The following is a 23158-nucleotide window of genomic DNA, read 5'->3' as shown; positions in this document are numbered from 1 at the left end:
AACACAGTGAGTTTGTTTTGATTCGTAGACCCCGCGCCGCGCTCCCACAATGCATTGCGGCGTGACGTCAACTCCAAAGCCCATGTTATCGTCCCAGAATGCATTGTGTGCAAAAAAAACATGGCCGCTCTCACGGCTTCAAAATAGTTTTAAACAACGAAGATTTAATGAATGACAAAAAAACTGCAGTTATTCTCAAGTATGTTTTTTATGTAGTGGAGATAATTTGTAACATATTTAGAGTAACTTGTCATAATAGTCGGGGTTCCTTTTAAGAGGTCTTGAGAGGTCTTTTAAAATTCTCCTCTGCCATTTGTCCTCAGCAGATGGCGCTGTTGGTTAAAAAAAATCCTCCCACTCCGCTGTGCCCTCACGTCGCCTGACTACACTTGGAAAAGAAAACTGGGCTTAGAATAGAAACACATTAACTGGTGCCCGCAGACTAACTAGCTTCAGGCAGACATCTTCTCCGAGGTTGTCGGTGTGCAGGTTACACGATGGATTACGACCAAAGATACAAAAGGAACCAGGTAAACCCCGAGGAAAACCAAAACGCCAGACACCCGAGACAGATGACAGATGTGTCTGGACAGGATCAAACACTTCCAAATCCAAATGTTCACGGAAATCCACAAGTGCCAACTGGACAGCCACGGTAGTAAGTACAAAGTTTGTGTTGATAAAACAAAGAACTGAAAACTGAAAAACAAAGCAAAACACACACACACACACACACACACACACACACACACACACACACACACACACATACACATACACAGAGAGAGAGCTCATGTTGTCATTTATAGATCCACAGAGGAGGCTGAATAAACCGCCTCTTATGTGCAAATTTCTTCATTGCCTAACATTTATTCTATTTGTGTTACATTTTATTTACTGGAGTAGATTTCTGTTTTCCTACAGAGCTGACTTTCACTTTCGTTTCACGGAATCGGAGAGTGAAACGTTGCCTTCAATGTTCGTGGTAAAGCACAGCTTCTATGTATACGAAGAAAGTATCTTTTATAAGCAGTTTTATAAGCATGTTGAGCAAAGTAAACAGGCGTTTTATCAAAGTGCAGTCTGTAAAGATGTCTTGATTTTACTCAAGTAAACAGAAATCACATGAACATTAGAAAGGAAACAGATGATTTTAAAACCATAGCAGTGCAATTTACTTTGTCCCTTCAAAGCAGCATCATATTAGTTTCATTACCACATACTTTTGGATATTCTTAAACTGCTGGTGGTTTTGCTTTTGAGTGGCTTTTTGGCCATACGTAATATTTATCCTTTATTTTTTTTTTTATGTTTTTTAAGACTTCAGTACAAAATTTCCTCAAATACAGAAATACAAAGAAAACAAGGGAAAAAATGATGGAATGCAAAATGATATCCCTTACATAACTACTGGAAATTTTCACTTGAATCGTTTTCAGCTAAATGTATGCAGTAAGTTTTTAGCTACTGCTGTGTAACCTAGCCTAACCAAACCTCAGACATGAACGAGAGACATAGAAATTAAGTCATGACAGCTCAGATGTTGCCCGGATTAACAAGGTGTTGAGGAACCAGGACACACTGATGAGAAGTGGGCTACTGGAACAAGAAGCCACAGCTGGGCAAGAGATGAAAATAGGGTGCTGTTGGAATGCTACTATGTAAGTTAATCCCAGCAGAAGAGGTTACATGAATAGAATGAGGGGACCTATGGAATCCTCAATACCCAGCATCCAGATTGACAGCGAAACAACTAGTAGCTCAGTGTTACAACATTGGGAAGAAGGAACTGCTCTCGTGGCTAGAAATTGACGAGGTACACCACAGAAATAGAAGGCAGGAAAATAAACCAGCTGTTCTCCACAGAACCATCCAAGGTGTACTCTCTTGCACAAGATCAACAGGACCCTAAGAGCCTTCTTATAGAACTCTAGTGTTGTTCGCCACATCCCCATTAAGGCCAACTTCAAGCCCAAAGCACAAATCACTGTCAAGTCGCGGGATCTAAAAAGTAGATGCGCTCTTCCCACTACTGTTTTGCATAGGCCTGAATCCCTCAGTGAGGTCATTGACGAGACTGGCTACAGATACTGGCTGTATCCCAATTCAGGGTCTGCAGCCTTAAAGGCCGCCTTTTAAGGCTGATTACGTCACAGCGACGCGACGAAGGCTGTCCCAATTCAAAGGCTGCTCGAAATGCGGCCCTGAAATGCGTCCTTCATTTCCCTGAATTTTAAGGATGTGTAGACTTTGTGGCCCAACATATCCCAGAATGCATAGCGCAAAAAACGGCGGAAGAGGGGCGCACGAAGAGTAAACTTTTAAAAGTAAGTACTGAATATTATGTCACTTATTTATGTGCAAATGTTTAATAAAGAAGAACATTAAAACATTCCTGTTGGCCACATGTCAGCAAAGTTATGTGACATTAGCGACGTTTGTACTAACTTGGTTTTAAAGCCTTTACTTTAAAATATACGCCGTTCAATAGTCGACCTTAATCTTACAGAAAATTTGATTATTTTATGGATATTTAAAGTAAGCACTGAGACAAATTTACTAATGCCAACATATTAAAAGAACAATATTTGTCTCTTATATATAACACAGTTATATATACAGTGAAGATTTAAGGTGACAGGAAATATGAATAAATGCAGCTTGAATTTTTACTGCAGCTCAGTATTTGAAACAGTCATTCACTGCTGTAATAACTAATAATGATTGAAATGATAACTTTAATATTGGCCATATTGTATTTATATTAGTTAATACAATATGGCCAATATTACAAGTAAGATGACTTTAGTCTCATGAACAACATGAGCTAATTGTTATTTACTAGCTAATCTTAAAATGACTGTTCAGTACAGAAATGAAGCCCAATAATCATGATTCCACAGTCCCGTGGTCTCAGCCTCAGATACTTATCAAATCAAAGCTCATGTAGAAACAAACAAACAAATGAACAAAATATTTTTTCCTTCATTTCTGTCAAATAATGCTGTATGAAATGGTTCCAGCTGTTAGTGTCATGGTTGCTAGGCAACCTGGGCAGCGCCACGGAGGCTAGACCGTCCCATTTCAGAAACCTCGCACTTCCAGCCTTAGCGGCCTTTGAGTACGCAGCCCTTGTGGACCGTTAAGGCTGCGTACTTTAAGGCTGCAGACCCTGAATTGGGATACAGCCACTGTCAGCCACCTCCTCTACATGGATGACATCAAGCTGTATGCCAAGAGTTAACGAGATATCGATTCACTGATCCAAACCACCAGGACGACATCGGAATGTCATTCAGATTTGAGAAGTGTGGTCAGATAGTAACATAGAGAGTGAAGGTAGTCAGACTGGAGGTGATCGAACTACCAGAAGGCAACTATGCAGACAGCTACAAATACCTGGGATTCCCACATGCAAATGGGAACCACGAAAAGCAGCTAGGAAGCTGCAACCACCAAGTACCTGCAGAGGGTCAGGCAAGTCCTGAAGGCATCAGCTGAATGGTTAAAAACAAGATCCAGGCTATCAACACCTACATTCTGCCTGTGATCAGGTACCCTGCTGGGATAATAAGGCTGGCCAAAGGAGCCACTGACATTAAGACATCATCACTGTGTTCTGCATAGTGCTCATTACTCTGCAGTATACATTATTATTAGTATTAATAATAATAATTTCTAGACCAGTGTAGCATTGCAAATTGTACCACACTGATGAGAAAAAGATACTCAAACTGTACTTGGATATACCTTATTGACAATATTTTACCTATACTATTTTTTTAAATTTTTTTACATTATTTTAATAAAGCTTAAATGAAGTGTATGAATAAACTTAAACTACTGATCAAGTTAAATTAATTTGTTAGCGGAGGTGAAACTGCAACGTTTTCTAAATACTTTCAAAATACCTCATTATAAGTGAACAAAGGAAATATTCGATACCAGAAGCACTCAGTTTTTGCATTGTTCTTCTCCTGCCTTAATACCAACAGTCACACTGTGTCTCTGTCCTTGTTTCAGCTCAGATGGATACACCATTATCCCACCAAATGAATCTAAGCGAAACGAGATGAAGACAAGTAACTATGACACCAATTTGATCTTCATTTATTTGACATTTCTCTCCAAATGTATGAAATGAGAGGTCTGTTGTTGTTGCTGCAGTTGCTCAAAAAGAAGAAGAGGCTCTTAACAGATGGAAAGAAACACAGAGAGTCCCCTCTGTATGTGTGAATCCAGAGAGGCTTGGTAATCTGTCCTTACCCTCTACCTTCACCATTTCTATATTTATCTTCACATCCTCACTTACTGACATTTGGCATTCTGATCTTTTATCCAGGTGGTGATGTCACACTGGCTGAAGTCAGGCAAAAACAGCAAATAAATCATCAATCCATGAAACTGCAGAAGAAAGTACATGCCAAGTTATTCACTCTGGAAAGCATCCATTTATTTTCTGTGGAGCTTTACATATATCTAAATATTACAGCAAATTATTTACACATACCATTTTTGTCTGCTGCCATAAAAAAAACAAAAAACAGACAGTGCATGAAAACATGCCATGTTTGAGATGCAGTAATACATTTCTACTTTAGCTCGCATCCTCTCCTGTTCATCCAAAAATAAAATATTTCATTTCAAATGCTCTTTCTAGATAAAAAAGGCTGAGGATGACAAGAGGAAGAGACAGGAAGAGGAGGAAAAGTGGCAGAAGATGAAAGCAATACAGAGGGAGAAGGTAAGCATAAAATCAAAACATCAAGCAGATTATTATCAGATTATTGTTGTAGTCTTTAGTTTACCATGTAAAGGTAACTGTTGCTGAATAATTGAATTAAATCAAGGGTATGTACTAGAGATGGACCGATCCGATATTACATATCGGTATCGGTTCGATACTGACCTAAATTACTGGATCGGATATCGGAGAGAAATAAAAAAAAAAAATCCATTAAATATCAAAAAAGCACCTCACAAAACTTGCGATATGGCGTAACTCGGCTCATAACCGTAGCACGTCGGAGCAGTATGCATCACGTGATAGAGCGGCTGTGGCGTGCGAGACCTGTTGTCTGGTTGAGCATTCGGAGCCTCGCTACCAAACCGGCATTTCATCTCCGAGGAAGTGATCCCAGAGAGAAGTAAAGCAAGTGTGTAAGTTCATCTCTGAATGTTTGTAAAGCATTCCAGCGTTAAGCTTAACAACAGATATATGGAGCGACTGCCTCTTCTCCCTCTCTCTCCTGCTCCTACTTCAATCATGAAACTGCTTAATGATCAGCTGATCACCTGATTCTGTCGCAGGTCTGTCTCTCTTGTTTGTTTTTGGCCCACTTTGCACCAGAAAGAGGAAACCAGCGGCTGAACAACAGCAGCACGTTTAACCTTGATAAGCTGTTGTTAGAATTTATTTAATATTACTTTCTACTCGAGGATCTTTTTCTACGTAGCTGACGGCTGGTAACTGTGCAGGGGCGGATCTAGCAAAGTTTAGCCAGGGGGGCCGATAGGGCATTAACAGGGAAAAGGGGGCACAAAGACATACTTTTCTTTCTTATTCTCATTTAAAATGTCGAGCTTTTAATAAATAATTATCTGAATCTTACACACAAAGTTTTAATCTGATGTAAAATGTATAGAAGTCCGTTACTGTATATAGTAACTATTAAGTCTAATATACCCTAGTAAGCTATAGTACTTTTTCCTTTGGGAAGGTACCATCTGTGCAGTCTGCAATTCTGTTGAAGAAAGATGTTGAATCTATTTAATTATTCTTGAAAAATAATTTATTTCTGGGCATTTTTTTTTTTCACACTGCACCAAATTAAAGTTGATTACGTCGATTAAGCATCATGAGGTGGGGGGTGGTTCCCTATCTTTTTTTTTTTTTTTTTGCAGGGAGTTTTAGAACCCTATTAGTTAGGGTGCTTACTCTTTAAAATACCAGAATAGGGAGGATGGAGTAGGTCTAAGTTTATTAGATTGATCAGTATTGCTGAACTATGAAATATTTTGGGTGCAGTGTATTTTTTTGCATACAGGTATAACAGAATAGCTTTAGTGTTTGTTTGTTTTTTAAACTTGAGTTTGAACTTATACAAAATGTAGCAAGATGTTTAAAAAAACAGTTTTGTTGTTTAAAAAACACTATATCGGATTCATATCGGTATCGGCCGATATCCAAATTTATGCTATCGGTATCGGACATAAAAAAGTGGTATCGTGCCATCTCTAGTATGTACTAATGTCTTGTAGCAAACCATTTGTAATGCTTCAATGCTAAAAACAAAAGATCTGATGGATTTGATTAGAGTGAATACAAGGCTGAGGCCATTGTCTACAGTGGCACTGTATTTCCAGGTTAGCCTAAAACAACAGATGCAAACAGGTAAAACACAACACTGCACATTGTAAACTAGAGCAGGCAGCTAACAGCAAGAACTCGTATTCTTCTACCAAGGCTAATTCCATCCACATGTAAAAACTGATTTCCTGGATCCAATCGTATCACCACCATAGTTATTCACTTCTAATTAAGTCCAAACCCCATTTTTGGTGAAATTCCCATGCAAATCCTACTCACAGACATATAGCTAAATCAATCACATTTCCTCACCAGTGAGCATGACAAGTTACTTTTTATTACTGTTATGTTAGTGCTCAGAAGCTTATAAATCTACCCCATGGAACTAATTTTTCTTCCCTTAGTGAGGAGTAATATCATGCTTACCCTGCAGATGTCAGTAGAGACAAGCATCAACATGAGCTCTAGCGAGAGTTTCTCTCACACACACTTGGCACTAAAGCTATGTGAGAACTAACAGATTAATGGACTTTGGGGTTTTCAGCCCCCAAAGAAAAGCTCTTCACTCAGACGTATTCTACTCAACGTTTGGCCCTGCTGTCTTTCCAATAATGGTGATAGAGTAATGCGGAAGGCTGATTAATGGCAAAGACCAAGCCAGTATTCCACAGATCTTTGTCTGTTGTGCCATGACCTCTGTGACAACATAGAACAGAGTATCGGTAATCCAGCAAATAAATACATACATATAAAACAACATGCTGGGTCACACTACATTTCACCCCTGTCTCTGGACTCTCACCACCACCCTCTTTATCTTAAACAGCACACCATGTCCTATTTTACAGTAAGACCATGGTACGAGAAAATAAAGTCTGTGATGCCAGAAAAAGATCATTAAAATAGACAGTACTAGGAGGGATTTTCACCGATGTGACCAAAAATATTTATCACGATATACATTTGAAAATTTGCGATAACGATATAAATGACACTAGACAAAATACTTTACAACTCCACAACTTTATTAGTGCAAAAAAACCCCATCAATGTATTTTCACTTAAGCAAGCAGCTGTTTTTTGCATTAAAGTTATATAAAAATTTCCAGTGTTCGTGCCCAACAAGCATGACTAGCATGTGTATGCATGAATGTTACAGTCCATATAGCATGCTCTAATGTAATGGCTCCGTTAGTCACTTTGGTTAATGTCACTTGCACATTTGGGGGAAAGCAGGTTCGTGGCACGGCAACTGAGTGTGATGTATTGCAGGCTGAGCATCTACAGGAGAAGGAGCGGCAGGAAGATCAGAGGAGGAGGGAGGAGTTTGAGCAGGACCGCCTCAGGTTAGCCCTGGATCGGGGTTGCTTGGGTTTCATTGCTGTTGCCTTCTGGTATTGTGTGCAGTGTTGTGTTCTGTCATGCTCTAACATGGATCTCTGTTAGTTATATTCAGCATCAGATGTCACAAGAGCAGGCGGAGTGCTGATATGTGTCTAATTTCCTATATGTGTCCCAGTAAAATATGACTTGTCATTGAGCATTCACCAAAGCAGCAGCTGATCTCAGTGGAATGAGCTGGTAGTTGCATAGATCCTATACAGAAGCCATAAACAGAACCTAATTTTAGTGAGGTAAAACTAAGTCTATGCTTTCGTTCATCTTATTATTAGTCGTAGTATCATTGTTATTATTATGATTATTTATTTGATTTGATTTTAAAAGCAATTTTTTGGTTGTAAGTTGAATTCTTAAATCCTTCTTCACATTAAAGTGCAGGACCATAACTAAATCATCATCAATGCAGCTGTGGTCTTCCCTGAAATTATGTCAGCATGCTGTCAATTCAATAATAAAAGTACAACTACAGTACAGTACAGCCCACCAGGTGGCCCCAGCCAACATTTTGGGAATCACTGCTCTAACCCACTACTAGGTTATATCAATCAATGGTATTCTGCACTCTCAATGGTAGCAACTAAAATCACTTGTCTGGAAGTTGACCCAAAGGTTTATCTTGGGTCCCGCCCACTTCCTGCTGCCATTGGTTATTTGGCCCAAAGTTGCTTGAAGTTTCTGAATGTCATTCCCTTTCTATAGTCTCTGGTTGCCACGGCACTGGAAAACATTTGCATAGTTGATGCAGCTTAAGCGTTGAGCTGGAGAAAAACAACAGCCCTGTCAAATTCCACAAATTACAGTAGTACTTGTGGAGGGTATAATAGAGAAAGTGAAGAAAGTATCAAAATGTTTTTCAGCGTCTCCCAGCACACAAGCACAGACAGAGCATGCTTCTCATAACTACTAAATAAATATAAGCCAGTGGAAACCTTTGGCTTCATACCGGATTTAAACCCCAAAATTGCAGGTGAAAGTTCTGTGCCACCATAGTTTTAATGTAGTGTAATTTTTCTTTTTCTGAAAGGACTCTCTCTCTCAGGCATCTTGAATTACAACATGCTGTAAGGTTTGCTCCACATACTTCCTAGCCTGACTTTAATATATATTTTCCTTTCAAAATATGTCTTACAAATTAAAGCCGAGAAAAAACAGAAACATTATTCCGTGCTCTCCAAAAAAAGTCATGAGATTTTATTAAATATAGACAGACTAATGATTCAGAGCGTCTACTGTAACTACAGCCCCTTCATTCCTTTTTGTCTGACCACTTTAAATCCATTACCCCAACAGCCACGATGTTACTGTAATATGATCCCTGGCTGACTCCCAAGGTAATTGCTTGTCAAGTGGCATCCCTGGTTTCCTTACAAGGTAAACAAAAACAGGAGACAGCAGACCAGTGTACAGAACTGAAGAAACAATGATGATATTTAGAAAAGGGGCTAATGGGTAGCAGAGCAGATGCTCTGTGCACAGTCGGGACAGTGTCACACGGGGACAAACAAACGTGGTCAGCCTTTGTCAGACTGTCAGCTTTTCAGGTCTGTGGAGTGTCTGCTGATTAAAATAATACTTAAGGCCTTATTATTTGTGTGTGTGTGTGTGTGTGTGTGTGTGTGTGTGTGTGTGTGTGTGTGTGTGTGTGTGACCATGTCTGCTGCACGACAGAAGAAATAAAGTGTTTATCTATTGCAGAACACAGGAGAGGTTTCTTCAGAATTTCGAGAGGAAAGCTTCATCAGCGTCCACCACTGCCATACGCACGTCATCCAGGGTAAGGTGGTGTCCAAATCATATATGTTTTGCTTACTCTGTGCAGCAGTGGGCCTATGCATGCATGTGCTCTATGCATCCTAGGAGTCAGTGCTAACTCTCATATGTGTGGCGTCAGAGAATCTGTGTGGTATTTTACACAAGTAGATCTACATTTGTAGACTGTTTTCTGAGTAAATACCCTTAGGTGCAGAATTTTCATCGTCTGAGGCCACACGGATATTAAACTATATCCCATGTAGGTCGGGTAGGGGTCGGGAGCTTACGTTTATCTACTGGTCATACATGGAGCACACACCGGTACAGTAAGATCACAGATGAGTAAAAGGAAAGAAAATACACCGATAAATATGCCAATGTTTTTGGGGGAGTTTCCTATTATTTTTTTTTGTTTTGTATGTATTTTTTATATTCTTGTTACTTGTCAGTATTGTCTTTCTACCTCTTTCAGCCTCTGTTGTTTTTAATGTCTGCTTCCTTTTGTCTTTACTCAGCCTCTCTTTCTCTCTGAATGTTGGTTTTCTTAGAAAGGAAGCGGTGGAAGGCTAGGAAAGTTCAAGGGACTTCCCAGAGTTCACACTGAGCAGAGACAGAGACACAACATGACATGACTGCAAGGTTTTCTGCAGAAGACAGAACAGGGTTGTATAACGTGTGCTGGAAGAAGTACACTCAACAAAAATATAAACGCAACACCTTTGTTACTGCTCCCATTCCCCATGGGATGGACGTAGAGACCTAAAATTCATTCCAGATACACAATATAACCATCCCTCCCAAACAGTGGTCACAAATCAGTCCAAATGTGTGGTAGTGGGCACATCTGCCATATTGAGATAATCCATCCCACCTCACAGGTGTGCCACATCAGGATGCTGATCTGACATCATGAGTAGTGCACAGGTGTACCTCAGACTGCCCACAACAAAAGGCCACCCTGGAATGTGCAGTTTTTTGCGCTATTGGGGGTCTGGGGACCCAGAACCGGTCAGTATCTGGTGTGACCACCATTTGCCTCATGCAGTGCAACACATCGTCGCATGGAGTCTATCAGATTGTCAATTGTGGCCTGTGGAATGTTGGTCCACTCCACTTCAATGGCTGTGCGAGGTTGTTGGATATTCGTGGGAACTGGTACACGCTGTCGTATACGCCGGTCAAGCACATCCCGAACATGCTCAATGGGTGACATGTCCGGTGAGTATGCTGGCCATGCAAGAACTGGGACATTCTCAGCTGCCATCTGCCCTGAACAATGTGAACCATGATTCATCCGTGAAGCGCACACCTCTCCAACGTGCCAGACGCCATCGAATGTGAGCATTTGCCCACACAAGTCTGTTACGGCGACGAGCTGGAGTCAGGTCAAGACCCCGATGAGGACGACGGGCATGCAGTTGAGCGTCCCTGAGACGGTTTCTGACAGTTTGTGCAGAAATTGTTTGGTTGTGCAAACCAATTGTTCCAGCAGCTGTCTGGGTGGCTGGTCTCAGACGATCTTGGAGGTGAACCTGCTGGATGTGGAGGTCCTGGGCTGGTGTGGTTACACGAGGTCTGCGGTTGTGAGGCCGGTTGGATGTGCTGCCATATTCTCTGAAACGCCTGTGGAGACGGCTTATGGTTGAGAAATGAACATTCAATGCACGGGCGACAGATCTGGTTGACATTCCTGCTGTCAGCATGCCAATTGCACGCTCCCTCATTGCTTGTGGCATCTGTGGCATTTTGCTGTGAGACAAAACTGCACATTCCAGGGTGGCCTTTTGTTGTGGGCAGTCTGAGGTACACCTGTGCACTACTCATGATGTCAGATCAGCATCCTGATGTGGCACACCTGTGAGGTGGGATGGATTATCTCAATATAGCAGATGTGCCCACTACCACACATTTGGACTGATTTGTGACCACTGTTTGGGAGGGATGGTTATATTGTGTATCTGGAATGAATTTTAGGTCTCTACGTCCATCCCATGGGGAATGGGAGCAGTAACAAAGGTGTTGCATTTATATTTTTGTTGAGTGTATGTAGAGGGAAAAATAAAAACCAAAAAAACCTGTTCCTCCCTAACGGATCACTTGTCTTGTCAGTCTAATAATGTGAATGGAAAAGACAATCACTTAAATGGGGGTGTATAAAAATGGCAGATTAAAAAAAACATATTTACTTTGAAACATTGACTCCCCAAGTCGGCATTAGAAGATACAAAATTCAAAACTGAGGTTTAAAAAAGCTAAATTCTGAAATAAATGGTATAAAAAGTAATACATTTTCACTTATGTATAAATTCCGAGTCACTAAGAGAGGATAATTATACCAAAATTGCAAGTGTCCAAAAATTTATTAATTTATAAGACTGATGTAGTGGCTAAAAAAATTGCACAATAATAATGTCAGGTCATAAGATTGCACATCAAACTTTTAATGTAGCATCTGAGTATTGTGAGTAAACAGTAAAACGTGAAACAAATACAAAACAACATGTCAAAACTGTCTTTGTAAGTAAAGATCATTAAGTTAAAAAAATAGTGAAAAAATCCCAAACTTACATAAAAATATAATTTAAATCAATAATTCCATCCATGTATTTTTGAATGAATTCCATCTTTCCTCCATTTATGTGGTTCAAGTGTACCCCGCCTTTCGCCCGAGTACACTCTGAGCAGGTCACATGTGTGCCGCAAGGCTACTTAATTCAATACAAGATAGAAAAATAAAATTACCTTTCGACCACATAATTCTAAATGGTAATTATAAAATTATCCCATAATTATTCTACTTTGAAAATGTCCTCAGGCGATCATTTACTCTGGCTATAAATAACTCTAAATACCATTTCTCTTAATCATTGCAGGGGCAATGGCTTATTGTCTTACAACAAGTAGATGCTGTAAGCCTCTGAAAATTCAAGGCTATTTTTAGCTCAGAAAATCTGCTTTTATTGCAGAGTGTTGAAAGCTTCTGTCAGAAAGTAAAACATAGTGCTAATAACATGCGTGCTCTCCACCCGACCTATCAGTGATGTTACACAGGAGAAGAAGCGGGGAAATGTTTTCTTTTTGTTGTTGTTGTTTTTTAAACAGTTTTTATTCATTATCAAGAAAAGCATAAAACAGAACAAAGCAGACAAAAAAGAAAGAAAAGAAAAAAAACCCAAAGGGAATATATTAAAGTCATTATATACCTGTACAAATACACATATGGGGTAAAGAGGAGAGAGAGAAAAAACAAACAAAAAACAAACAAACATATTTTCGCTCAATTACCCACAGATTTAGAAAGAGAAAAAGATAAACTCCAAGAGTGAATTGTTGTCCTTTACGCTTACTTCCTATTTAACTGAGAACATCTTAATCGCAACCACCCCCCTCAACAGTTGGGACAAATCATTTGGCAAATAAGAAAGCAAAACATTGAGAAAGAGACCCTCATTTCCTCCTAAAATAGCAGCAGTTCTTTCATGAGGAATAACTTTGGAAATGTTTTCTTTGTGGGCTTCTCTCACTGTTTTACTTTCTCTCTGCCTCTTTTTGAATCTTGTAGAGCTGATGCAAATCTTTCACCAGGAAAATTAGTGGTGAGAGAGATTGGGGAAAGGAGACTGTAGGTCAGACCTTGGTGCAGAAAGACACAGAAAGCAGTTCTAGTGACAAAGGAGTCTCTATTTTAGGGTGGGATACACACAGAAACAAACAGACAGGATACATAGATGATAAATAGATGATTTGGTGCTGTCTGTGACAGTAGGGTCACAGACAGTACCAAAGCATCACCTCATCCTGGTGTTCTACTTTCTCATCTCACACAACCTTCTCCCATCATATCATGTCATCACCTCTTGTCTTTCCTGCTTTCTCCAATTTTTTCATTGTGTCTCCTACATTTCTCTTCTTTAGTTGTCTGTTTTTACCACTAGTTTCTTTCCTTTCCCTGTCTCATGTCTCATTCCACATCCTTTCCCATCTTCTCTGCTCCTGTGCTCTTGCTATGCTTCCCCCCCCCTCTCTTTTCTATTCTTTTCTTTTCCCTGCCTTTCCTCTCCTCTCTTTCTGCTGATACTCCCAGGCTTCAGCTCTTTCAGATCGACGTCACAGATTAAGAGATGAAAGCTTGCGGCCACAGAGCAGCAAAGGGCAAACTTCTTCATGTGGTTCTGACCAAGACCCTGGGAGCTGTTGTTCTTTCAGCATTGGCTCCATAAGTCACATTGCTCTCCCCTTCATATCCTCTATTTGTAGGCGGGTGCTTGTGTGTTTGGTGGGAGATTTGATACTAAGCTTTGATGCAGCAGAGGGCTGACACAGGTGGGCTGTGCTCCGTCTTCCCCTCACTGACCCATTAACTCTCCTGGGAAGAAAAACAGAGTAAAAACGAGTGAGATGAATGTGTTGAATTCATTTCTTGTCAGTAATTAAGCAAGCCTCCCTCTTCCCGCTCCTCCACAACCACCCACACATGCAGGGCCTTGGAGTGGGGGTATGTCACCAGGGTGCAGAGGAGGCTACCCCCCCCCCCCCCCCCCCCCCGTCCCCTTCTGGCTGCCTCTGCCTCAATTTTATCCCACAACTTAGACATTCACATTATTCACACTCTCATTACACATACATATAGGATCTTGGGGGTGGGCACAATCACGGAGTCCAAATCACCATCAGGGTGTATACCTCACCCCTGACGTCGTTGCCCACCTCTCAATTTTAAATACACTTAGTCATTGAGGGTTAGCAGGAGGGACTATGCACTTACCTGCTGCTCCTTGGCAGGTAGCTCCATGCCCTCCTGGGTTTTAATTGCACCTTAGAACACATATGCATCAACACTACAATGAGCGGGTGGAGGGAGGTTTGGAGTCTTCTCCCACCCCCATTCTCTGCGGCCTGCTGGAGCGGGAGGGCTAGTAGGAGGAGTTGGCCGTCCGACTGCGGTCTGGGGTGTGGGGCCTCCCTGCTGCTGCGGAGTCGGGGTGGTCTGCCTCTCCCCACCGCAGGGAAAAGGGTAACACCACCTGGGTCTGGGTGCAATTCCCCCCTCCAGGGGCAAGGGTACCTAGACCCGGTTTGTAGAGTACGCTTGGGGAGTGTGATTGTGTGTACAGCGTCTCTTTATGTCTGTCTCCACGTTGGTTGAGTGTGGAGTGAGTGCATATGAGAGCATGAGGGTGGGAATGGATGTTTGTGTCTGTGTGTGCCTGTATGTCTGTGTCTATATGTCAGGTTGGGTATCAGACGCCACCTCTCTGGGGACACCTCAGGCCCTCCAAGGTTTGGAGGCCTATCTCCACCCACCACCACTTCCCCTGCCGGTGGCGGACTCCCTCAGGTGTCGGTGTGTTGGTGGTTCTTTGTGTCTGGGGGTGGGCGTCCGGGTACACACCGGCTCACTCCTTGGCGGCCGCTTGTCGGGGCCTGGGGCCTGGGGCTCGCTCGGGCCCCTTTGGAGGTGGGGTGCCCCCGGGCTCTCGGCCTAGGGCTCGGTCACTCAGGCGCAGCTGGGGGCCGGCGGAGCTCACGGGCGCGTCACTGCAACTCCCCCTGACTTCTGCTCCGCGGCTGCTGGGCGAGCCCTCATCTGAGACTCTCCTCAGCTCTTACTGGGACAGTGGCGCGGCTGCCCCTCTGTTGGTCTTCCATGGTCTCTTGTGTTCTGGGGGCCTCTGGATGTCTGGAGTTTTGATCTCCTCCATACCCGCTTCACACCCTGGAGGACGGGGCTGTGGCCCCCCCACACTCCCTAGCAGATCATTACATGGAGAAACCTTTGGAATGCAAACATGCTGATCCACACAGGTATGCACACATGGGTATTCACAGACGCGGACTAAAGCTTTCTTGGCTGCTGCCTCAAAGCACACTGTGCGCTGTCTATCTTGCGTGCTGCACAATATCGTTTATTACTTAGTAAATACTGATATCTATGACTAGCTAGTTTATTGTGATGGTGCTTTGTTTTCTCTATTATTATGTTGCTCTTTGTTGTTTGCTGTCTCCTCTGTTTGTTTTTGTTTGTTTGTTTGTTTGTTTTTTTTCTCCATACAGGTGACCCAGGAGTTTTTTTTTTTTTTGTCTCTCTTCCCCCCCCCCTTCTCACCGTCTCTTCTCCCCTTTGGTTTTCTTTCTTTCTCTCCCCCTCTCTCTCTCATTCATTCCCCCTGTCCTATTTATTAAAAAAAAAAAAAAAAAAAAAAAAGACAAAGGATGAACTGAAGCTCTGCCATCACGTAATGTCGCATACTGCTGTTTCTGATGTCATTTAGAAAAAAAAAAAAAAAAAAAAGTAATTAAGCAAACTCCAGTGTAAACTCCTCCAGTGGTATAGTGGCTGATGTATTTGCTTGGCAAGAAAAGGGTGCTGCTTTGATTCTAGCCTTCTTTTAGGAAGGGCATCCAGTGTAAAACTCAATCTAAATCAAACTTACAACACCTTGACTCCTTTTTAGCCATTCTTTTGTAGATGTGCTGCTGTGCTTTGGGGTCATTGTCCTGTTGCATAACCCAATTTAAATTATTCTCACATTTGACTCTAAAATACTTGGGTATTCAGAGGAGTTCATGGTTGACCTGCTGCCCAGGTCACGCAGCTACAAAATGAATAATGCTCAAATCATCACCCTCCACCACTGTGCTGGACAGTTTTTATCAGGTGTGTGTGCTGATATGCTATGTTTAGTTTTCTCACAACATGGTGCTGTGCATTGTGGACAAACTCTCCACTTTTGTTTTGTCTGTCTGAAACACATTGTTCTGCAAATCTTGTGGGGCTTTTTTTTTTTCAAAAGCAGCATTGCGAACCAAAGTGTAGGCAGTAGCAATTCCTTTTTAAAGAAGGAATTGTTGTAGAATTGTCACTGACATTTTTCCTAATTGGCATTGTGTTAACAAACAGTTGCTTGAGTGTGATTATTAAATAGAAAGCACTTAGATGTAGAAAAAAAGTGTGTATGAGAATAGGTGAATGAGATATGTTGTATAAACAGCATGTCTCATATAAGAGCCAGTTATTTACTTCGGCTAACTATGATCAAATGCACCTAGCTGCGACTTACCCTCCTAATGCCTACGGTAGCAGTAAGTGTGGACTTTCTCACACAATGCTTCTGCATTTTGGCTTAGTTCTAAGGTTGTATTTACCTAATCTTAAAATCTGCCAATGGCCATACTAGCTTTATGATAATCTGATACATTAACCATTAGGATTTAAACAGAGTTTAAATTTCTACACCGTAAAAAAAAAAGTCCTAAAAAACAGTAATATTCTGGCAGCTGGGGCACCAAAATAATACCATAAAATAACAGCAAAGAACTTTCCCATGAAAATACGGTTATTTCAGTAATGACAATACAGTCTTTTTCAAGTACTTTTAAACATTAAATTAGGAATGATTTAATGTGATTGAACAATGAAATTACCTCTAAACAAGGTCAATGAATGCGGCAATATGAAAAATAATACTTAAATGTACAGAAATATACAGTTAACAGTTGGTTTAAATAATAATGGATTGCATTCATATAGCGCTTCATGAGACCCTCAAAGCGCTTTACAATTCCACTTTATAATTCCCCTCTGCCCATCACCAGTAGGTGGTAGGTGAAGCGTCTTGCCCAAGGACACAACGACCGAGCGTGTCTGAGCCGGGGCTCGAACCGGCAACCTTCCGATTACAAGGCGAACTGCCAACTCTTGAGCCACGATCGCCCAAAATAACAATAATAATTATTATTATTTGATGAAAAAAAAAGTTTATACGAATCATTTTATATATTTTTCCATAGCATTACATTGGAATTTAACAGTTAAATCTTTCAAATAACAGACAAATATTTGTGAAATTATGATGCATTTGTGAATGTTTTTAACAATCTAAATATGCACATGTAAAGACAAATACATTTAAAAAACAAGAAAATTATGTTTTATTACATTTACAGTGATTTTACGTTAATTTACATTTGAAATGTAAAATCACTGTCTATTTATGTAAATTTAATGATATTCTAGAAGAACAGTACAAAACTGTAAAATACGCAGTAAACTACTTTTATATTACAATTTTTTTTACAGTGTAGAGAAGGTCTTGCTTATTTCAGCAAGATAACAACAAACCACATTTTGTATGTATTCCAACCGCACAGATCCATTTAAAATGATTTATTACAGCAGAACAACATAGTGGGAGTTGAGAAATTATCCTCACCTCAAAGAGGCACCATGAGGACAGCAGGAGGTGTTGTCAGTGGGAGAGAGGAATGTTTTTTTTTTTTTTCCAACTGTCAGACCTATGACCTTTACAATAATACAAATTCTTCAGTCTTAGCGGGCGGAAATTTGACATTTTCTTTTTTTCCCTTTTTTTTGTCAGAGCACAGATGTGGAGGGTAAACAGACAAAGGAATCAAGAAATCTGAGAGAAGTGCAGCTGGAACACAAGAGGTATGAAGACCCTTTATATCTTATATCTTATGTAAAGTTAACATAAAAGCACACAATTTGGAAGAAACGGTGCTGAGCCACTTGATGAAAGACTCACTCAATATTAAAAAAATGTTGAAACTAAATACAAACTACCCATGCAAGAATGCTCCCAGTAAGATTAATAGTGTGTTTTTGTTCATTCCTTTTGGAACAAAACCAGTGTAGACTGGCTGGGTTGATGGATGTTAAGTGGCTGCAACTTCCACTATATATTAGTGGGTACAGAAGTTTAAAAAGCTGTCAAACACTTCCCGCTCACTGACATTTGGAGCCTGCAGGCATGTGGAGTTGTAAAATAGAACATTTGCAAGTTTTATGTGAAGCATTTTGTTAAGTTCACTATGCTTTGACAGGGTGAACGCGGTCTTTTTGGACAAGCTTGAAGGTCAAGCCAGAGGAAGCGAGAGAGAGCCAAAATTCGAAAGTACTCAGGAGGCAGAAAGTCAAGCCCCGTTGTCACACCTGAAACCAGATCCAGAACAGAGCTGCTCCGGCTGGACAGAAGAAGCTGGTGAGCTTAGACTGGACCTGTAAATAACGCTCATTGTTCTGTTTCTCATGCCTTTTTTTTTTAGTCTGGCTCAGCACTGGTTAACCAAACCTAAATCGGACATTTGAGAAGACTTGCCCACCTCATCCTTTTTCAGTGGACTCTGACTGCCTGTTTAGTCTATGTTAGGTGTAGGTGCTTTACATGCTTCAAAAATGTAGGTAGGAAACTATGTGTGGTACGTTGTGATACTGTAGCTCCGGGCATTCAAAACCTGCTGAAACTAGTGCTTTTAGTAATGGGGAGCCATAAATGTGTGTGTGTCTCTATACTGTAAGTGTGAGTAACAAAGTATTTTCCACTTCTGCCTGGCAGTTAGCACGGATGATGCCAAATATCAAACACATTTAAATGTGTGACTTAGCAGACAGGGCACTGAGAGGATCAAAGCTTGACGCACGCAAACTTCTACTGTTTGTTATTACGATTCTGGCAGTCTTCGAGGTAAATTCTCTACTTGCGCTGAAGCAAGGCAAGACTGACAGACTCTTGGCCTGGAGCCAGACAGATGTGCCAAGGGGCAATGCCGCCCTTATACAATTGTTCTGGATTGACACCTGACTGGATACAGATGCAGATATGAATAACTCGTGTTCACAGCAAACAAAAGAAAACAGACTACCTATTGCATTTGAACATGTTCACCAAATGTGCGTTCTTTTTCAAATTATTGTGGTTAAAAACATTTATATTGTTGTATTCCTAATATTTTTAACTATGATATATAGAGAGAAATGTATAATATTTTTAACGTATTTATTAATAAATAATACTCTCTGCAAATAGAAAGTGTACATATAATCTTTTAAAAAGTGAGTTACAACAGTGGGTGTCTGCAGCCCACTGTGAAACACGGTCGAGGCGCTTTCGTTGTTTGGGACTGCTTTTCAGCTAGTGGAGTTATGAACGCAGAAAATCTCATCAGATGGTCACACCCTAACTTTCTTTATTATTTGTTAGAGAATGTTATCCCATACAGAGTAACTATGTGGGATCATAATTTACAAAAAAAAACCCCATAATGCTGTAAATAAATGAAATAATTAATTGAGACGTGGAGCTTTGAAACCATAAAGACATCAAGAAAATGTTTGTTGACATAACTCAGGCAACACGGCAGTTTTTCTCATATTACAATCGGACTTCGTAGGGTTTCAGATCAGGAGGCTATGTCCATGTTTTACATACAGTCTATGGACAACGCTGAGCACACGCCCATTTCAATAGTGTCATCTTTATTCAAACCTTCTGTGCCACTTTTCACCCCGTTGAAAGTAGTTTGCCTAGCGGTCCACTGGAGGGCACTCCTGAAACTCTCAGATTGACCTAATGCATGCCCTGTTGACCTCATATTCTGTTTTGAGTTAGACCACAGTGCACAGATGACAAAACTTGAACAAAGGACAAATAAGCTAAGATCTGTATTTGGTGTAATTGCTCTTGACAAAGGAAGGGCTAAGGATGTATTGGAATCTGGTATTGGTAGTAAACAGTATCTTGTCCTACCACTCAGTTGCTTTTCATTCTTCGCTAATTGCTGTCTGAACACTAGCCACCAGCCCTATCTGCCAGCTAGCCCGATGATCATGTCTTTCCACTCTGCCGGAACCTGTTTGGGTGAAGGCCTCTCCTGTCCCTCACTATTTGCCAGCCCCACTCATCAAAGACCATCAACTAAAAAAAAACCCACCGCCTTTTTCTCGACTTCGCCGATGAATGGTTTGGCGAAAGTGTGCTTCTTCTTCGCTCTTGTTTTTATTGCCCAGTCCAATAATTTGTGGTGCAGACTGTGTTTTTACAGCAAATGATTAATTTAGGGAATGTCTGCAACCATTCATTGCTACAGATGGGAATGGAAACCAGCCTCGTGTAAGCTCTTACAATGTCACCATCAATGAGATTTATTAAAGAGAAGATCATTATATAAATTTTTTAGTCATGAATCTGCTATGTTTAACAATGATAATGCCCTATTATTACTGTGATAATCGGCGTCATCATACCCCAGCAGCATCATAATGAACGATGGGGGACTCGAGAGGAATAGTTGCTAAAGTTATCAGACAGGAGAGTCTCTATGCTGCCTGAAAGAAATGACTGTAAACATTGGAATCCCCCTTTCCTTTGTTTGACTATATTATTAACAAAATATCTAAGAAAATCAAGATTTTGGGGATTGGCTCTAGAGCGTTTGGTAACCAATCATGTGTACAAATGTTCTGCAAAACAGATCGTGCTAGCTGAAAAAGAAAATATGAAAACATGGTATGATAAGGCCTCCAGCTATACATGAGAAGGAAAGAAAGTATATTTCAGGACAATCAAGGAGCCCTCTTTCCACAGGGGTCTCAAGAGAACAACAAATTAAACTTTATGTGTATTCTTTCCTGTGTGTTTTCCAGACCCACAGGCTGAGTATGACCAGGCCCTGATGAAGCTCATCAAGAGCTTTCCAAACTGTGACAGAGACTTCCTAGAGGACATCTTTACCCAGTGTAACAGGGATTATGAGGAGGCGTCCACACTACTTATCAGCACACTGAGTTGAACTTCATGTATTATAATTTTTTTCCCCATAAACACAACAATTTACAACAGCTCCTACAGGCATCTAGAGAGAAAAGAGTTAATGAAGGAGCTGTTTGTCCTTAATTTTCTGTTTAACACTGTAGGCCATGGGCCAAATAAGCATGTTTACTCAGGGTGCAGATGGTAGAGAATTGGCAAAGACAAAGTTTATCTACTTTGATGGTAGATCAGTATACAAAGCAGAGCTGACTACAATGCATTAGACTCCTTTGAAAACATACCTACATGATATGTGCTCTATGGGATCTGTTTTTGGTTATGCTATTAATCACTGAGTGTTTGGTGTTGTGTATCTGTCTGCATTCAGTAGTGAGTCATGTTGTGGTTTTGTCTTGACATCGAGTAGAATTGATGCTCGTTTTCACCAGTTTGGTTAAAGGTCATCGCAATGACTCAAAATCTTCAGCTCATATTTGGAGCTCTTGATTAAATCAGTGTGTGCAAATGGAAGAAAGCACTAGCAACATGCATGATGCTTTTTGTTCTCTTTTATAATTAAAGTTGTGTGTAATGTATCTATAGAAAAAAAAAATTTAAGTATGTCATTTTTGACTTTAGAAAATTGTTCTGCCACGTTGTGCCAGTCGGGACAGAAACGTTCTAACAGGCACATACAAAAATGACATTTTTCCAAAGAAGTCCAGTTATTCTTTCTTGAAAACAAGGTTTTTTGTAGAAAGCCTTTTTGTTATTAGTTTCAGTTCAAAGTCAAAGTTGTTTTTAGGGGGCTGCAGGGAAACACTGTTTGGTTGAATGTTCATCACTGTTTATATTCATGTGTTGTAGCCATTTAATCCCTTTGCTTCTCATCACTGTGTTACACAGTGGGCAGTGAGCTGCTGCTGGTGCAGTAAAATTTAACCTCATAACATCAATGAACTGGACAGCACAGGTGGCTATCACCTGGTGGTGGCAACAAAAGAACAAAGGGCGTTGCTCTCAACACGAGGGGCTGAAAATCCCCTTTTACTAAAGCATGAAGTCATGAGGAGTGCTACAGAGTCATCCGGGAAATGTCTTCCCTTTGGAGAACACCAAGAAATCACATATTATTGCAGCAGTTTTACACTTAGTCATAAAGGTGATGCATTTAAATTTCAGTGAAAAATATTTACTGTGTGGTATACCCCTAAATAAACTCATCTATTTAAATCAAAGTCAGTACATTTTCATTTCTGTGTAGACAGATATTACAGTTTTGTATTGTGCATTTCAGTAGTATATCAAAAAAGATCACAGAGACATAGAGCAGAAAGCTGCTCATATTCTAATTTATTTACTGCTAGCAAGTGAGCTAGCAGTCACACATTCCTTTGCTGGTACAATTGTCATAGTAAGAATATCAAATCATGGCAAGGCTCATTGGCTAATGACTTGTTACTGACAAGTCATTAGCCAATGAGCAAGTGTAATATACCATTGATAATCCTCCTTTTTGAAAGGACAGATTTTATTTTTATTCAATATGATTCAAAATAAGTGACCAAGATATAAACTTAACAGCAAAGTGTTTACAGAGGTAAGGAAAGAAGACCTTTTTTTTGCAACCATAGCTATTGCCCTGTGGATTTCAGGAAGAATGCAAGTTTCAGGCTCTTCTGCACTGGCCTAATTTTTTCCAACCAGGTAGCTATGGTCATGTTTTTTCACTGTCTATGCAAGCAGCTCAAGCAAACAACAGATCCCCAGATCAGTTCAGCAGCAGGTGAGTTCAGATGACCCCATTCAAAGTGAATACGAATTGAGAGTGTTGAAGCCTGAAATGCATCCACGTAAATCCTGCCTAAGCATCATTATATTTGCTTCATTCTCTCCAGGCAGCTCCAGCATTTAAACCACACAGGGTATTTCCAGTTGTGTGAATGCTGCATTGCAGTACGCATATTTATAAATAGAAAGAAATATGCTCTGCCTAAAATGTATTATTTAATTAACAAAACGTTATAATTCACGTGTAGAACCACAAAAAATTGCAACCACTCGATCATATTTTTTATTTAATCCCAAAATCGGGTGGGGAATGATGAGGTTAGATCATAATGTGCAGCAGTCACAAATACAGTAA

General features: G+C 40.5%; 1 protein-coding gene across 2 annotated transcripts; it reads left to right on the top strand.

Annotated features, from left to right (window-relative positions):
• The first annotated feature begins 111 nt into the window (after positions 1-111).
• epsti1 (epithelial stromal interaction 1) lies at positions 112-22250 on the top strand. 2 transcript variants are annotated; one of them, XM_085435520.1, is made up of 11 exons: positions 112-199; positions 327-658; positions 4024-4082; positions 4168-4251; positions 4343-4416; positions 4661-4744; positions 7583-7656; positions 9407-9485; positions 17842-17912; positions 18308-18465; positions 20907-22250. In XM_085435520.1, exons 2-11 carry the CDS (start codon positions 498-500, stop codon positions 21050-21052), a joined length of 990 nt encoding a protein of 329 aa, XP_085291646.1. In that variant the 5' UTR covers positions 112-199; positions 327-497; the 3' UTR covers positions 21053-22250. The 2 variants fall into 2 exon arrangements, with proteins under 2 accessions (XP_085291646.1, XP_085291645.1); XM_085435519.1 differs by having other exon boundaries at positions 324-658.
• The last annotated feature ends 908 nt before the right edge of the window (positions 22251-23158 follow it).

Source organism: Copadichromis virginalis, linkage group LG16 (assembly GCF_057382275.1).
Source record: "Copadichromis virginalis isolate Kocher_CV1m ecotype Utaka linkage group LG16, C_Virginalis_male_GT1.1, whole genome shotgun sequence".
NCBI classification, from domain to species: domain Eukaryota; kingdom Metazoa; phylum Chordata; class Actinopteri; order Cichliformes; family Cichlidae; genus Copadichromis; species Copadichromis virginalis.
Note: the sequence above shows the minus strand (reverse complement) of the source record. Positions and strands in the feature narration are given on the sequence as shown.

Excerpts from the sequence above, each read along its gene's own strand:
- epsti1 (XM_085435520.1), top strand. The coding sequence starts at position 498 with ATGGATTACGACCAAAGATACAAAAGGAACCAGGTAAACCCCGAGGAA. Across the intron at positions 7,657-9,406 it reads TTTGAGCAGGACCGCCTCAG|AACACAGGAGAGGTTTCTTC; the intron begins GTTAGCCCTGGA and ends TATCTATTGCAG. Across the intron at positions 18,466-20,906 it reads CGGCTGGACAGAAGAAGCTG|ACCCACAGGCTGAGTATGAC; the intron begins GTGAGCTTAGAC and ends TGTGTTTTCCAG.